Source organism: Sinocyclocheilus rhinocerous, unplaced genomic scaffold (genome assembly GCF_001515625.1).
Source record: "Sinocyclocheilus rhinocerous isolate Xijiao unplaced genomic scaffold, SAMN03320098_v1.1 scaffold681, whole genome shotgun sequence".
NCBI classification, from domain to species: domain Eukaryota; kingdom Metazoa; phylum Chordata; class Actinopteri; order Cypriniformes; family Cyprinidae; genus Sinocyclocheilus; species Sinocyclocheilus rhinocerous.
Genome location: NW_015641029.1, coordinates 1,540,551 through 1,555,318, shown reverse-complemented (window position 1 = coordinate 1,555,318; position 14,768 = coordinate 1,540,551). Strand labels below are relative to the sequence as shown.

The 14,768-nt window shown below is 37.7% G+C and overlaps 2 protein-coding genes across 3 annotated transcripts in view; one reads left to right on the top strand and one right to left on the bottom strand.

The window, feature by feature from the left end:
* Positions 1 to 1,124: 1,124 nt before the first annotated feature.
* LOC107754183 (glyoxylate reductase/hydroxypyruvate reductase-like) lies at positions 1,125 to 6,537 on the top strand. The gene is made up of 9 exons (XM_016570545.1): positions 1,125 to 1,369; positions 2,746 to 2,876; positions 2,962 to 3,034; positions 3,106 to 3,222; positions 3,303 to 3,391; positions 3,489 to 3,593; positions 3,681 to 3,816; positions 5,907 to 6,037; positions 6,116 to 6,537. The coding sequence occupies exons 1-9, from the start codon at positions 1,218 to 1,220 to the stop codon at positions 6,235 to 6,237; spliced, it is 1,056 nt and encodes a 351-aa protein (XP_016426031.1). The 5' UTR covers positions 1,125 to 1,217; the 3' UTR covers positions 6,238 to 6,537.
* Positions 6,538 to 10,473: 3,936 nt separating this feature from the next.
* Positions 10,474 to 14,768, bottom strand: part of LOC107754163 (zinc finger and BTB domain-containing protein 5) — a 7,057-nt gene continuing 2,762 nt past the window's right edge. For both annotated transcript variants that reach the window (XM_016570520.1, XM_016570519.1), the window contains exons 2-3: positions 12,886 to 13,990; positions 10,474 to 11,707 (exon numbers count right to left, since the gene is read on the bottom strand). In XM_016570520.1, the coding sequence (XP_016426006.1) occupies positions 10,670 to 11,707; positions 12,886 to 13,980 (2,133 nt within the window). In that variant the 5' untranslated portion in view covers positions 13,981 to 13,990 and the 3' untranslated portion in view covers positions 10,474 to 10,669. The remainder of the gene's footprint in view (positions 11,708 to 12,885; positions 13,991 to 14,768) is intronic.

Genomic DNA, 14,768 nt, shown 5'->3' with positions numbered 1-14,768 from the left:
AATTATTGAATAATTAAGATTATAATAATTTAATTTTAAAGCACAGCCACCACAAAACCAGACTTACTTTGAGATCATTCTGAGGTTAAATACAGATTTAAAACCATCACAAGAAATAGTTTGTAGCTGTACTGTTTTTGAAATCAAATCTTTGCATAGCTGACAGGAAACACCGGCATCTAACAATGGCTTGGAAAACAGTGTTGGGAAGGTTACTTTGGAAATGTAATAGGTTACAGATTACAAGTTATCCTAAAATGTAATTAGTAGTGTAACTATTTCAATTACTTTATTAAAGTAATGTAACTGATTACATTTGATTATTTTTGGATTACTTTTCTAAATTTCTGTTTTCAACTGTTAATCATTTTCAAACATGTAAAACAGGCAGAGTTAACCTTACAGCAGTCCTCAACACTTATCAGCCTACTCTCACTTTCGAAATCTTTCATTGATTGAATTAAGATTATAATAATTTAATTTTAAAGCACAGCCACCACAAAACCAGACTTACTTTGAGATCATTCTGAGGTTAAATACAGATTTAAAACCATCACAAGAAATAGTTTGTAGCTGTACTGTTTTTGAAATCAAATCTTTGCATAGCTGACAGGAAACACCGGCATCTAACAATGGCTAACAAAAACAAAAAAAAAGTTAATCTTAAAAAATAAAGCATAGGCCTATACATAAACCCATCGAAAAAGCATGTGTCCAATTATTTATCTCATATTTTAGAGCAGTCACAGCAATTTATCAAAGAAATCAATTAAATCGGTATGTGGGTGTGTGTGGGGGGGAAAAGAACAGATGTAACCCCCTTTGTAATCGTTAACATTTTCATAAGTAACTGTAATTTAATTACACATTTTTTTCTCAGTAACTGTAACTGATTACAATTACATTTTTATTCTTTTGTGTATTTCAATATTCATTGCTTTTCATACAATACTTCTGACCCTGATTAATGATTGACTGAAACAAAATCGATACCAGATACCAGAACTTGAGACACATACACTGTGTGTTATGATTAGTTATGGCACTTTGGAATGTAGAACAATAAACAAACAAAAAACATAGGTATCTTACATATTTGCTCTCTTGTGTGGAGAGACAGACCACCCATTCGTTTCCTCCCCCCAAACTGTCCACACACAGAACCTGCTTCTGTCATCCTTTACCACAGATCCCTGCATTGATTGATATAGCTCGTAATGTGGTGCAGTAGAACAGCGCTCGGGAGACTGCGGAGGATCGCCCCGTGTACCGTCACCGGATTTCATCGCGCAATGTCCACGTTACCGAAGGTGTATGTGACGCGCAAGGTGCCGCCGGACGGACTGGACATTCTCCGCGAATCCGGACAGTAGGTTGTCACCAACTAGTTCCATAAAATGTGTTCCACTGTTATTATTTACCCTAAGTGTATTATTTGAACTTTGTTATTGGCCCAAAGTTTATAATTAGATTTCGAATATTGATGGTATTGTAGGATAAGGTTTAATTTGTTGACATTATAGCCTAGTTAAAAAAAATACTTCTGGCATTTATTAAGCTTTAACATTTATTAATACTATTTAGATCAAAAGTTGTATCTGTTAACATAGCTTATGCACTCTGAGCTGACATGACTGAATAATTTTAGCTTATACTTTTATTAACTAACATTTACAAAGGTTAATAAATGTTATGAAAATAGGCTATAGCATATTGTTCATTGCTAATTAATGTTATTTAATGCATTAACTAGACCTTAAGTGGGTTACACTTTATTTTATGGTGTCCTTGTTACAGTGTAATTATACATTTAAGTAGCCTACTGAGTAATATTAATTAACTACATGTACTATATGGTTAGGGTTAGGATTAGGGTTTAGTTTAGGGTTACTTACATGTAATTAGGCATAATTTATTGTTATAGTAAGTACATGTTACATGTATAACAAGGACAACTTAAAATAAAGTGTTACCAAAAACTACTACCAAAATCTCTCTGCCAAAGTAAAGGTGCTGTCACATTTAACGTTGTTTGGTAACTTTTCGCTGTCAAAATGGAATCGTGCCATCAGGAATTTCACTTAATAGCACATTTTTCTTTGCTTGGGTTAAAGTAGAAATTGGCTTTAGTTTAGCTTGTGCTTCATACCTTGCTATAGACAGACAATGGACCTTGTGTCTGCGAAATTTTGCAGAGACATCGCGATAAAAATCTGGTGATTCAATCATCTTGAATAAAACGTAGGCCTACTCTAATCTAGTTTCTATTTTAATTCATATATCATCACATGTAAGATGGACACAGGCAAGTTTAGCCAACCAAGACCATAATAAGGTAAATATTTTCTAAACCAAAGATTTGTTCAACATCTTCCAACTAGAACCTCTGCTCAACTGAAGATACTGCAAGAAACAAAGTTAATAAAAAACGTGTGACCAACTGGCTGAGCATTCACATTCTGAACATTAGTCATCTGGGATATCAGACTCATTTCTATACAGATTTACAAACATATAAGTGAATAAAAATGCCATTTTTGGGGTCAAAGAAAACAAAAAGTCTATGCATTATGATGATTTGCCATTTTAGTTTAATTTGTTTTGGGAGTTTGTGGGCTTCTACTTTTCAGTAGTTCAGTTTATGGAGATTCAATTGAGTCAAATACATGTAAATCATTGAACTGCTTTTTTCACATCTTTCTCTCACTCTTCAAACTTCTCTTAATTCAACCCACACAATCCCAGGGTGCAGTTTGAGATGTGGGACTCTGATGAACCTGTGCCTCGAGTGGAGCTGCTGAAAAAGGTCAAAGGTTGTGATGGAATTCTATGTGTACTCACAGAGAAGATTGATGCACAACTATTGGAAGCTGCAGGTTAGCTTGCGATGCATGATCAGTGGGTTGAAACAAATCAGGACAAATGCTGTGACATACTGAATGTTGTGTCTCAATAATGCAGGTCCAAATCTGAAAGTCGTCAGCACTATGTCAGTGGGCTTTGATCATCTTTCTCTGGATGACCTCAAGAAAAGGTCAGTTGTGTGAGTAAACTTTAGATTTGAATTTCTTAAAGTGTGATGACTTTGGCTTGTGTGTTTTCCAGGGGAATCCGTGTAGGATATACTCCAGATGTTCTGACCGATTGTGTGGCTGAATTGACTGTTGCCTTGTTACTCGCCACATCCAGAAGACTCATTGAGGCCACACATGAGGCTAAAACGTACTAAAAATAACTATGAACACTCTCATATTTGCTAACAAATCATGCACTGATCCATACTGATTCATACTTGTGTTTAGGGGTGGCTGGGGAACATGGAGAACTTCATGGCTATGTGGTCATGAACTTGCAAACAGCACAGTTGGCATCTTGGGACTTGGGAGGATTGGTAAGGGACAGGATGATCATTTATTAGTTCAGGGATCATAATATGTTGCATTAAGTTAAGGTTGTGTGGTGTGTATATGTGTGTGTGTGCTGGGTAGGTGTGGCTATCGCCGAGCGTCTGAAGCCATTTAAGGTGAAGAAATTCATCTACACAGATGTGGAGCAGAGACCGGAGCTCGCAAATATGATAGAGGCAGAATATGGTGGGAAGATCTCAGAACCTTCACAGAATTTTCATGAGAGTTGGAATCGCAAGGTAGCATACAAATGACCTGTGTGTGTGTTTTTAGTCTCTTTTGATGACATGGCCAAGCAGTCTGATTTCCTGGCTGTATGCTGTGCTCTGACTCCAGAGACTCATGGGATCTGCAATTGGAATCTCTTCTCCAAGATGAAGAAAAACGCCATCTTCATCAACACAAGCAGGTACACAAATACATCCAGTGTTATTTTAGCATTATTTGTTCAGATGCAAAAGCCTCAAAGTGCCGTATGAAATCTTCTAAAATGAGCATTTTTCTCAGGCTCCCATGTTTATGTTCAGTTATTTCACTTCAGTGGCAATGAAAAGAACCTATTCAGTGCCATTAAAGTGAAATTACTGAACCTACACAAAGGAGTCTGATAAAAAATGCTCATTTTAGAATACATTTTTTTAATATATATTATTATAGTCTAAAATGAGCATTTTTCTCAGGCTCCCATGTTTATGTTCAGTTATTTCACTTCAGTGGCAATGAAAAGAACCTATTCAGTGCCATTAAAGTGAAATTACTGAACCTACACAAAGGAGTCTGATAAAAAATGCTCATTTTAGAATACATTTTTTTAATATATATTATTATAGTATATATTATTATTATTATTATGAAGTAGCTTTATTTTTTTATTTTCAGTTTTCATCTTAATTTTAATATTTTTTCTGCTTTTTATTAATATTTCTATTTAGCTTTAATTCATTTTTACTTATTCAAATACATTTTAAACTCATTTTAGTTCTAAATGTTTTAGTCTAGTCAAAGTTTTTCATGTAATATTTTTTTTAATTTTATTTTTATTAAAAAATATTTTAAATAATAACAATGCTTTTTACTACATCTTTAATACATTTCAAGTTGTATGAATTAACATTAATATGAACAAATACGGATTACCAGTGAACAATGGTATATTGACACATTAACAGTAACCTAAATGAAGATTTTGTTTATTGTAGTTCATAATAACTAATGTTAACGACTTGAAGTAAAGTGTTATGAAATAAAAAATAATATATTCCAGTGCTTGGTTTTAGGGACATTTTTGTTACTCTGGCTCAAATTTCAGGTGTTTGTGATCTTGCAATTACAAGAATTATTTGACTTTATTTTTGCAGAAGAAAAAATGTACATTTGAGAGGCGAAAAACTATATTTGCTAAGCTGAGGTTTATGAAACTGAGCATCACACTGTTCATAAGCAGAGCTGTTCTGCTTTTGTTTTGCAGCAAATACCGCTTGAAATTGAGCATTTGACACTTGAAGTGTAACTCATATGTGCATGTTTAATACACCTTACACTCTAAGATAAGTCCTTAAAAATAGTGAAAAATAGGGAACAAAAACATTGCATTGTATTGTGCTTTAGGGTTAAAGGAAATTCTGTAAACCTAACAGATCATGTGGCAGAAAATTACCATTTTTTCTTTCAGTATATATTAAGACATATGTCACTGTCACTTATTAAAGGCAGAGTAAGTGATTTCTAGTAGCCAATGTTGATATTTGAAATCACCAAAACAAACACGCCCCTACCCCAAAAGGGTCTTGCCCCTATTTTGATAGCTCCGCCCCACATATACGTACGCAACCCAGGCAACGATTAGTTCTGTGAAACAAAGCAAAACCAATGTTACACCGTGTCTACGGACGTGAGCGGCGCGGCGCAACAAATCCCCGACAGAAAACTGCTGCCGGGTTCTATTTATGACGTGCTGACACAAATTTCAAATGGTTTTCAACAGTCGTTTGATCGCGTCCAGTGTAGGCAGACTTTAGCTGTTGTAGACACACGTTGTTACTCACCTATTGAGAAGAAACAAAGCAACCTCGGCGTCCGATCGCAGGCCTCCACTCCTTGAGTTCTCTCCAGCGCTGGAAAGCTGATCCGACATTTACACGGGTCCTACTTCTTGCCTTATCGTTCCGCAGACGGTTTCCTCTTTTGTTTTTTATCCGCCATCTCTATCTTTCTGTCGCTCGGCTCGGCTAATGTCCGTCCCATGCACTGAAAGCTCTCTCCTCCACATCACGAGTAGACACGCCCCTTATTGCTGATTGGCTACAAGTTTGTTTTGCTATTCGGCCCAAATCAGTTTTCTAAAGTGTTTTTGAAAAATCACATACCCTGCCTTTAATGTTCATGTTCATAGACTGTTTCTAGCATTAACTTCAGATGAACATAACCACAGTACTGGTGTATACTAGTGGCTCTATTCCCACTTCCGTGCATGACTCTGATTGTGTTGTTATTGTAAAGAGGTGGAGTGGTTAATCAGGAGGATCTGTATGAAGCACTGTCTACCGGTCTGATCGCTGGAGCCGGGCTGGATGTCACCACACCTGAACCACTACCCACACACCATCCTCTTTTCACACTCAAAAACTGCGGTAAGCATGCACGTCTGCATGCATTTCATTAAAGTATTTGACAGGTCTGATATTCTGTGTTTATGTTTGTTTTTGCAGCGATTCTTCCCCACATTGCCAGTGCTTCATATACGACACGGAACGCCATGTCTGCTCTTGCTGCCAACAACCTGCTGGCTGGACTCAGGGGAGAACCCATGCCTAAAGAACTTAAACTGTAAAACTAGACAGTTAAATAATAGTTCATACGAAAATGAAAAATCTACTTTGGGACACAAAGAGAGAATTTCTGAAAAATCTTCACGTAGCTATTTTTCATAGGAGTACAGTTCATAGTGACCCCAAATTACCATATAATATATGGTATAACCAATATGGCCAATAAATGGCCAATCTGTATAAGTTCATCTAAAAGAATTAACAAAATAATGCATAAAATATTAAATCATTTGTTTAAACGCTACAAGTTAAGTTTTGGCATCACATTCCAATGTTCAGAATAAAAAATTTATATTCATTTTTGAGTTTTGTGTTTTTGAATATTAGTGTTTTTGAATACAAGTGTTTATCTATTGCATTAGATGATGGCAAAAGTAATCTAAATGCAAAAATATAGAGCATTTGCATCACAATTACTAATAAAATGTTGACCGATACCAATAATTAAAAAAAAGTCTAAAATTGGCTGATAATTTATACATTGTACATGCCGACAAAAATAAATAAATAAAATGGGTCTATAAATGTCAGAAGTACAACATAAATGTCAAATAAATGAACAGCAAATTGGACTACATGGACCAAAAACAATAACAATAACAATAGCTGGGTAAAAAACAGCTAACAATAGCTGGGTAAAAAACAGCTAACAATAGCTGGGTAAAAAAACAGCTAACAATAGCTGGGTAAAAAAGAAAAAATACAAGCATATGGGTTAAGTATAAAGTAACAGATGTTTGTTTTTTTTAGATGAACTATTTATAAAAAAAAAAACAATGTTGAACTCACGTTTGTTCTCTAACATCAAAAGCCCAGTGTTTGTGAGCGCACAGGCAAGGTTCACATTCTGAGATCAATGATCTACAAAGAGCAAACTCAGCTAAGATCAGCAATATCCATGCAAGTCTTTCAGTCCTTAAATACGTCGCCAGTTTAGAACTTTTTAGTCATCCGTTTTCAAATAAGACACATTTAATGAAAAGACAGACTGATGGTATAGCATTCTTCATGATTTTATTCACTTAATTCTTTTTTTTAAACCAGTAGAAAAAAAATGAGTGCTCTAACAATGTGCAGTTAATAGCCATTACACAGACTCACATTAATTCCTTCACTTTTGGCCTTTTTTAAGATCTAAGAGTCATAGTACAAAAAAATATAATAATAATAATAATAAATCACATACGGCAGTTGTTTCACTTCCATTGTGATTCAGGTTATTTAAAGAAAAAGTCCTGCATGATTAGGTATGTCTTTAACACATTTTGGACATCCCCAATATATTTAGTTGATTATACTAGGCATTTTGTAACAGAATTGTTTCCTAAACACTCATACATTCTTAATGAATAATTTGAAGGAAAAAAATATTAACAAAGGACAATAATTTAGACTTAAATGTCTCCATTTTATTTTAAATTTAGTCTTATTTAGAATTTAATGAGGGGTTAGGTGATGATTTTTCATATTCAGAATCTTTGAGTCCATCCAATCAAACGGGCAATATTTACCACAAAGCAAAAAAACATTACTACAGTTAAATAAAAGATGGCATAAATAAAATGCCAAATTCTACAGTAACAGCTTATTTACAGGTTGGAATGTGTCTAATGAGGCAGCTTCTAAATCTTAACGGTTATACTTAGTTTGAGTATTTAAGTACAGCATCAAACACACCACAGAAGACAAGACTCCTCACAAACTACTAGGACAAGACTGTTATATTACCCCGAACAGTTTCCATTAACAACCACTAATACAATGACTGAACATCTATTTTCATTTACAGCAGGTTCATTTTTAAGATTCGATTTTATTAGCATGTATTACTCCACAAACCGTAAAACATTAAAGCCTTAAAGACTGAAGGTGCAATTTTTACATAATGGTTTTCTCTCTGTGCACTGGAAGGTCAAAAGAGACACATGAATGTAACAGCCTTTTTTAAAGTGACAACCTCATCACCAGTAGCTTCCGTTAAAATTCGTCAACATGAATTTAATCAGTAAGCACGTTCTTTAGGAAATGCTTATGTGGAAAATGCATCCCCATAAACACTGTAGTCTAACATTCTCTCAGTGCTGATATCAATTTCAGCCACAGGGGCATCAACATAAGCATTACCAGAAGCAAAACAGAGGACGGTCTCAGGATGTCAGGCTAAATGTCTATTTATGCAGTGCTCGGTGCATTATTTCTATCTGCCTTTGTCAATATACTGTAAAAAAAAAAATCTGAATCCTACAGAAACAGGCACAAATACACAGTGCTTTAGTAAAAAATGTTCCTACAATTACCTCTTCTGTGCAAAGGGAACATATTATACGTCTTACCGCATTCATATTTTCAAGAATACAACATAATGATTACTGTCCATAGAAAATAAGAATCATTTTGTGTTAATCAACAGTCAAGAAACGAAGTGTTTATTAGTTTAGGGAAATATAGGCAACAAGGTAAATTCTGCTCATATTTCCACATATGGTCAAAAGATTAGTCTTATACTAGAAATCAGTTTATTTGACCTTGTAACAGTAAAAGTGTAACAGTAGTGACTGTGGTAGGTTATTCATCTACATATTTGCGGTGTTCCAAAACCTAGTAAGCTGACAGCCTGCCCTAGACAGTATTTTAAGACATCATAGCCATTATCTTGATGTGAAGACTGAACCATAAGGAAATCTTTGGTTCTGGCCTAATTCTAAAGCAGCATCACATGTATCCCGCACAATGAATGTAATACTAGAAAAACTCTGCAGGGCTGTGGCCATCCAGGAACTGAGTTTTGCACCCCTTCTTTAGATAAACCAAGAAGGTGCACTCATTACTATAAATGGGAGAAAGTGCAATGCAAAATATGGCGGAATAATTCACACCTTCTAAATAAAATCTCCAGCTGCCATAGAGACAGTGAGTATTCTGAGGCAACCTGAAATATAAGCTTTTTCAGTATAATGGGACAGCTAATGTCAGACTTGGTTGCCGATTTGAAATATGTTATGTGGAAAGTTTTTGAAATGTTAGGTTTTCTCAATTCAAGTAAATAGCACTTAAATAGCTGACCATAGGCTTTCCTTGAAATGGACTTTGGGTCAGACTCCTTTGGAATTAACTGTAAGTTATACAGGGCCCCTAAATGGACATGGTGATTGTAAAAAATGAGATGGGAGGAACAATTATATTTCAAAGCTTTTGCTTTTGAGTTTTGTGTTCTCCCTAAAAACTTAGCAAGGTTTCAGTTCACCTGAGAAACGTTGTGTTAGCACTAATATATAACGCAAAATTTTTTGGGGCAAAATTAAGGCAAAAGTTTTGCGAGAGAATGCAAAAGTTTTATGAGTGTTTCTTGGGGAAACACAAAAGTGCAACTGCCCATGTTCCTTCCAGATGTTCCAATGTGAGGTTTCATTTGAGTTCTAAGGATGCTGCCTTAGTGGCTGCCTATATAGACTGTAAAAAGTCAGGCAGGCAGCTCATGTAGTTTTGTAACTTAAACCACTGTAACTGAAAGGCAGTGCTTCTCAACCTTTTTGACTCCAGGACCCCACTTAAGCTTGAGACAATATTAAAAGTTGATATGCACTTCTATCATAATAAAGTCAAAAACATGATGTCAGTTTAATGTTGTAATTCTTTAAATGTTTAAAATTTTAATCAAGATTACATTAATATAACTAAATTGTAATAATTTTAAGACTTATTGGGATTCTCCTGGAAGTTTGCTGAGGCCACCTAGTGGGGCCCATGGTCGAGAACCACTGGCCTAAAGGTGCACCTAAATGAAAAATTATGAATCTTCCTTTTGATGCTTCAGTTCAGAATATACAGACAACTTCAGAAGCTAAAATACTTCAACAATACACAGCTGACAATACAATTCTGACTTCCACAGCAAGCTTCTATCATCAGGACACAGGATTGAGCTACTAAGGTTCTGTCTGACATCTGCTTAAAGCAGACCTCTCCATTTCAGTTCTTTTAAAAACATTTCACAGTGAAACTTAAAGAGACAGTCCACCCAAAAATTCTGTTATCATTTACTCAGCCTCATGTTCCAAACCTGTATAACTTTCTTCTTCTGCAGGAACACAAAAGAATGATTCAAATTTATTTGTCCATAAAAAAGAAAAAACATTGGACCCCATTGACGTTTATTGTATGAACAAAAAACCCCAACCAAACAAAAATGTAAAAACTTTTTCTTTTTTTTTTTTTAGGTCACACAGGTTTGGAACATTTCTGTGTGAACTATCTCTGGAATTTGTACCATCGATGGCATGTTAATTGGAAGCATGTTAACAACATACTACAGCCATGAAACACCTAAAAAAAGCTACTATAATGGTGGATGTGAGATTACAGTGTACAGATCTGCCCACTCAGAAACCAGTCATCCTTGTATGGTGCCTTTGGAGTGCCTGCAGTTGTGCTGAATTAGAGCAGGGCGTTAGACATATCACTGTTCTGCCATCGTAAGCAGGTTGTTTTCGAGTGCTTGTACAAGTGACTGGACTGACTAAAGCGTTTGCCGCATTTCAGACAGGCGTACGGGCGCTCTCCCGTATGAACTCGGATGTGTTTCTTGCAGTCCGTCAGAGTGAGGAATGTCTTACAGCAGATCTTGCAGGCATACTTCCTGGCGCCTTCAACCACTAGCACATTGTGCTCGGAGAGTGCCTTCTTACATTTTGACAGAACATCTGCAGAGGCTCTTGTCAACTGGGGTAGCGGGTTCAAGTTGGAGCTGCCAATATTTTGACCTACGCTAACAGAACTCTCCATTAAGTTTACTCCATTAAAAAGCACTGAGGAGGAAGAGGACGAGGAGGCAGCATCATGCTGCTGAGGGCTGTCTGTAAGTGTTGAAGCACCTCCTGGTGGAACTTTGGGAGCGATGCGCCGGAATGCTTGGCACCCTCCGGCGCCACCCCTGGATGAACGAGGGAAGGTCTGTAATCCCAAAATGTTTCGCTGGAACTCCAGTGCAAGCTGGTCCACCGATCCACCACGGGACGCTGCTAATGAAGAGGATGATGCTATTCCATCATGCAGTGGCCGCAGAAGAAGGGACTCTGGCTGCAGGTCAGAGCAGACCTGTGCTTCGCCTGGAAGGAGCTGCAGAGAGGAAGATGAAGTGTTGATGGAATCGGCTGGGAGGAAGAAGCGAGCAGAATCGTGGTCTGCTTGAAACTCTCCGGTTGTAGTGTTGGGAACATTGTCAACACTGTTAGCAAGGTTAGATGATGTCCCTCTGCCAGCAAAGGCCTTCGCGCTGAGGAAACTGGAGATGTGCAGTCCAGAGGAGGACTCTAGAGCATCACTGCAGGAGAGCTCCTCTCCTCTTCCTCTGTCTTCTGCTGCTCCTAACCCCTTGTTTCCTTTAATCAGCAGCCCAGAGCTGGGCTGGGGATCGGAGTAGCTGCGCTCACTGCCCTCGGGACTCAATTCCAGCTTTTCTCCAACTGGCTCCACCTGTGGAAACATCATACTAATTATTTACAGTCCCTTTAATGCAAGTCAGTTGTTGGACATCTTGGTAACACCCCAGGCAACTATTTTCTTTATTTTTTGTGTGCATTTTTTTGCCTTTAGGACAGTGTAGATAAGAGAGACGAAGTGAAGTGGGAGAGATATATGGGGGGCGGCACCGGGAAAGGTTCTCGAGTCAGGATTCGAAATCGGGACACCCGTAGCACAATGGCGCTTCATGTTGGCTCGCTGCCCACAAGGCTACTGTCGCCAACCAGGCAACTATTTTCTACACAGGCAATATGCATAAGCATGGCAACATATTTTGATCTAGAAGAAAAATTAAACAACAAACCTATTGTAAATTTTGCTGCTCTTGTTAAAAAAAAAGTAAAGAAAATAATCTAGCAAGTACATAACAAATCTAGAAAAACTGTATCACAAGTTTTGCTTCTTTTGTTTTAAAAAAGAAGAAGAAGAAAAAAGAAATCTGACAAATATATTGTAACATTCTTGCGCTTTTGTTTGGGCCGTTTTTTTTTTTTTTACATTTTTAAAATAGCTCTCTTATGCTGCATTTGATCAAAAATATAAATATTGTGAAATATTATTACAATTCAACATAATTTTTCTATTTTAAAATATATTTTTATTCTAATAAATGTAAATTCACTCTGTATGTTGATTTGGTGCTCAAGAAACATTTTTTATCAATGTCGAAATCAGGATTTTTTGTTAAACAAAAAATTCAAAAGAACAGCATTTTTTTAAAATATATATTTTTTGTAACAATGTAAAGGTCTTTATTATGACTTTTGATCAATTTAATGCATCCTTGCTGCGTATTAATTTCTATCAAGACGAAAAATCCTACCTACCTAAACTTTTAAACGGTGGTGGTATACTTTTTTCAGGAACAATATATATAAAAAATGGAGAATAATAATAAATGAAACTAGATCTTAATTGACTTGACATCATGACAGCACTGCCTCTTGGAAATGGATTTAAATTGACTACTAATTTTCTAGATTGGAAAGGCATGCAGTTTGTTTCAAAGGGCAAAATACTTACCTGGGACAATCTGTTGAAACACTCACAAATCAGTTAGTGTTAGGTAACAAAACAGTAACAAAATACATTGGTTACAGTTCCACTAGCTTATTATAAAAAACAATTACCTGGTCACTCCCTTCTGCCTGAGATGTAACATCGCTAGTCTCATCAACAGCCTCGGGTGAACTCAGTGGCTCACTCTTCACCACGACCTGCATGTGCTGCTGCTGCTCTTCTTCTTCCTCACCTCCGTTCTTTATCTTCATCCCCTCAGTATGGTGATGGCTCGCATCTGGGTACTCCTCTTTGCATGGCAGCAGCAACGTTTTTTCCAGTCCTGCTCCCCTTCCTCCATCTGACTGACTAGGAAGCTGCATGTCTTCATGGGTCAGTCCCCTTCGGTACTCATCTTGCTCTAGTAAACCTCCATCATCCCCTGGAATGACCCCAGCGACGACCTCATCCACCATTTTACTATGGGAATCTGGAGACAGAAGCTCCTCTCCACCCTCTCGCCCCACCGATTCCCCCACAATCCCCTCCACCTGCGTGGAGAGACGTGGCCTCCCCCGTTCCGAAGCGATCAGGGACAAGGGCTGTTTGCGCTTCAGGAAACGGCGTGCCGGGTGAGAACCGTGCTGATCCACCAACCCGCTAACGCATGCTGTACCCGTTCTCCTCCTGGTCCCTGTTCCCCCGTCTTCAGCGCCACTCAGGGCAGAACTGACCAGGCTCAGGCCGAGCTGTTGAAGCAGAAATGAACGCTGGAGATGAGAGTTTGCAGCCGCTGCTGCTTGCTGCTGCTCGGAGTGATGCTGACCACTACGGTCTGCTGGAGGAGACATGGGTAGAGTACGAGTTGTAAGGTAGTGCTTACAGGCTTTCACCACAGCGTTTAGATGCAGATGAGAAGCCGCCAGCAAGACATCCATCACGTTACTCTCTCCTAGCATTAGCGTGGACGTGTACATCATGTCCATGAGTGCGGCAAACGCTTCAGCTGTCACCACTTCTGAGTCCAGGTGGATCATCCTTGTACTGGCGTCTCCCTCAGCAGCAGTAAACAGGGCTCGGAAATGCGTACTGCAGGCGGACAGCACGGCACGGTGGGCCTTGAAATGACGACTACCAACCATGATCACACAGTCACAAAGCTGTCCATGCAGCCGCTGGTAGTTCAACTGCTGGAAGATCTGCTCAAAATGCCCTGGGAAATCCATGACCTGAGAACTAATGAATAATAGATAAATAAGATGAGGAACTATTTAATGCTTAAAAAATAGAGACTGCACATAATCCAGCCAAATTGTGTATACAGAATTAGACTTGTAAGTACTGACCTTAGTCAGGGTAGCACAACATTTGACAGGAATGAAAACAAGGCTGTGTGTTAAATGGACTGTTTAATAGAGTGGTGGAACTGTGACATCACTTTGTAGTCAAAAACCCAGAAGCGAGTAAAGCAATAAGCTCCAAGAAGCTGTGGTTTACAGTGAATTTATAACAGCTAAGGGGCGTTGTTAGGTACGACGCGAAGCGGAGTGCCTACAACCCCCTTAGCTGTTATAAATTCACTGTAAACCACGGCTTCACAGGGCTTATTGCTTTTATAAAACGGTTATTCCATATACGTAGTAAGGTTTCACAAAATAAAACAGAGCAAATAAAATGTAATGATATTAATAAAAGCATTATTCTTCCGCCAAACAATGTAGTTCCTCAGAAATGGTTGTGGTTCTAACAAATTGGTTGCCGAGCAACACACAAATGTAAACAAAGGTGTATGTTTGTAGAGTAATTTACAACAGCTTCGAACTTGGCTCAACCAATCAGAATCAAGGACTGTAACTATCCGTTTTATAATTAGCATTTTAGCACTTACGGTTCCATCGTCCCAGAGTCAATGGTTTTTTTTGAATGGGAGTTTGGTTAAATCCCCTAAAATAAGGTCAGTGGTTCACACAAGCTCAAGATACTTTCACGTTTTATTCTACGACATAAAACACAC